The sequence below is a fragment of the Buceros rhinoceros genome, unplaced genomic scaffold (genome assembly GCF_000710305.1).
Source record: "Buceros rhinoceros silvestris isolate BGI_N320 unplaced genomic scaffold, ASM71030v1 scaffold16850, whole genome shotgun sequence".
NCBI classification, from domain to species: Eukaryota; Metazoa; Chordata; class Aves; order Bucerotiformes; family Bucerotidae; genus Buceros; species Buceros rhinoceros.
Genome location: NW_010388038.1, coordinates 916 through 2,573, shown reverse-complemented (window position 1 = coordinate 2,573; position 1,658 = coordinate 916). Strand labels below are relative to the sequence as shown.

The 1,658-nt window shown below is 54.8% G+C and overlaps 1 protein-coding gene across 1 annotated transcript in view; it reads right to left on the bottom strand.

The window, feature by feature from the left end:
- Window positions 1-574: 574 nt before the first annotated feature.
- MRPL46 (mitochondrial ribosomal protein L46) overlaps window positions 575-1,658 on the bottom strand; it is a gene marked incomplete at its 5' end in the record, with an annotated part of 1,930 nt that continues 846 nt past the window's right edge. Inside the window, 1 exon segment of the mRNA XM_010144577.1 lies at window positions 575-1,070. Coding sequence (XP_010142879.1) covers window positions 748-1,070 — 323 coding nt within the window.

Below are 1,658 nucleotides of genomic sequence, written 5' to 3'. Positions count from 1 at the left end.
CCGGCACCTGCCTCTGAGGCTGCTCCCAGGAGGCAGCAATGCTGGGGCAGCTGTCCCCTCCCAGACAGAGAGCTGCTGCTCCCCCAGTACCCGCCTCCAGAGCCTGTTGCTGCAGCCTGCAGCTCAAGAGGAGGGCAGTGGGGGTGGGAACACAGCACTCGCTGAAGAGCAAGCTGCTGTCTCTTCCTCACACATCCACGTCCTCCACGGCCGGCCGCCACGTGCCGGAGGCAGCTCCAACACAGGTTCCATGCTAACAAGCTGTGAATATCCATCTCCCCAGGAACCCGCCCTGCCCAGCCTCGTAGCCAGGAGGGTCTGCTGGCCCCTGGACCCACAGGTGACCCGCCAGCACCACTCCTGTTACAGAGCCGGTACCAGAGACATGCACTAGCCGTTGCCAGATTACAACAGAGCCTGGTGAGGAAAGCGAGCCTCCCAGGTACCACAGCCCCAGGGAATCCCACACTGGGGAGAGGAAAAGATCACAACATGCATCTCCAGAAGAGGTGGAGGAGGATTCGACAAGAGCAGAGAACTCCCTCCGGAGAGCTTCACTTCCAAGTGTAAGATTTAATATTTATTCAGTACAGGCCCGGTGAAGAGAACTGGGAAATGAGGCAAAGGCAAATTATCCTCCAGAGCCCAAGTTAACATCTCATACACAGACCATGCAAAGCAGCAGCTGTGCTCCTCCCTGGAGCTGCATCCCACGTCTTCCCCATCTGCTGGAGCACAGCCCGTCGCTTACAAGTCCAGAAGGAATCGATTGACTTTTTTCAGGTATTCTGGCTTCAAGTAATCCCCCAGCTCGTTCTTTGTGACCCAGAGGTAATCTTCCTTCAGCTCCGCCTGGGACAAGTCACTGCTTTGGAGGAAGGCTTTGAAGAAGAACACTTTGGCTCCTACATTATCCTCAGTCCTGATGGCCCTGGGGAACTTATACTTGTAAATCCCGTATGGCGCATTCCCCAGGATTTTGGCTTCAATGTGATCTCCTGCAAGAGCCCAGTAAAGCAAGAGAAAGAAAACAAGGTGTCAGAACACAGAGCTACAGTAACTGCTCTCCTCTAGTAATGAAAAAGCAGCATAAGTCATTCCTTTAATCTAGTTCAGACTGACCGTTCACTCTTCTTAGCAGAAGTATGCCAACCATAACCCTCTTCTCATGAAAAAACAACTTGTCTGAGTACTCTCAGGGCGAGACACAGAGGGAAAGGGTATCAAGCTTTGCCAGCCCTCAGTGAGGAGCAAGGACACGTGGGTTTGCCATCACCCACCTGCCCCGCTACAGGGCAACAAGAGAGAAAGAGAAACCTGGAGCAAGCCTAGACCATGTGGGGGGCATCTGTTGATGCTCCAACATGAGACCGTAAGGAAGAGGCCCAGCACCGCAACTGCTGGCAGACGGAGATCCCAACTCATGGCCTGCCAGCCCCATCAGCCCTCCACGCTCTGCAGCCGCCTTACCCAAGATCAGCAAGTCCACCCCACCGAGCTCCGTCCCTCTACCACAAAATGCCTTTTCGCAGCAGATGGGAGGCGATTTCACTACAGCAGACAGCAAACATCCCTCAGGTGGGGCACAGAAAGAAAACCGCCATGACAGAGAGGAGGGAGAGCCAGGCACGCGGCAAACTACACACCCAAAACCGCAG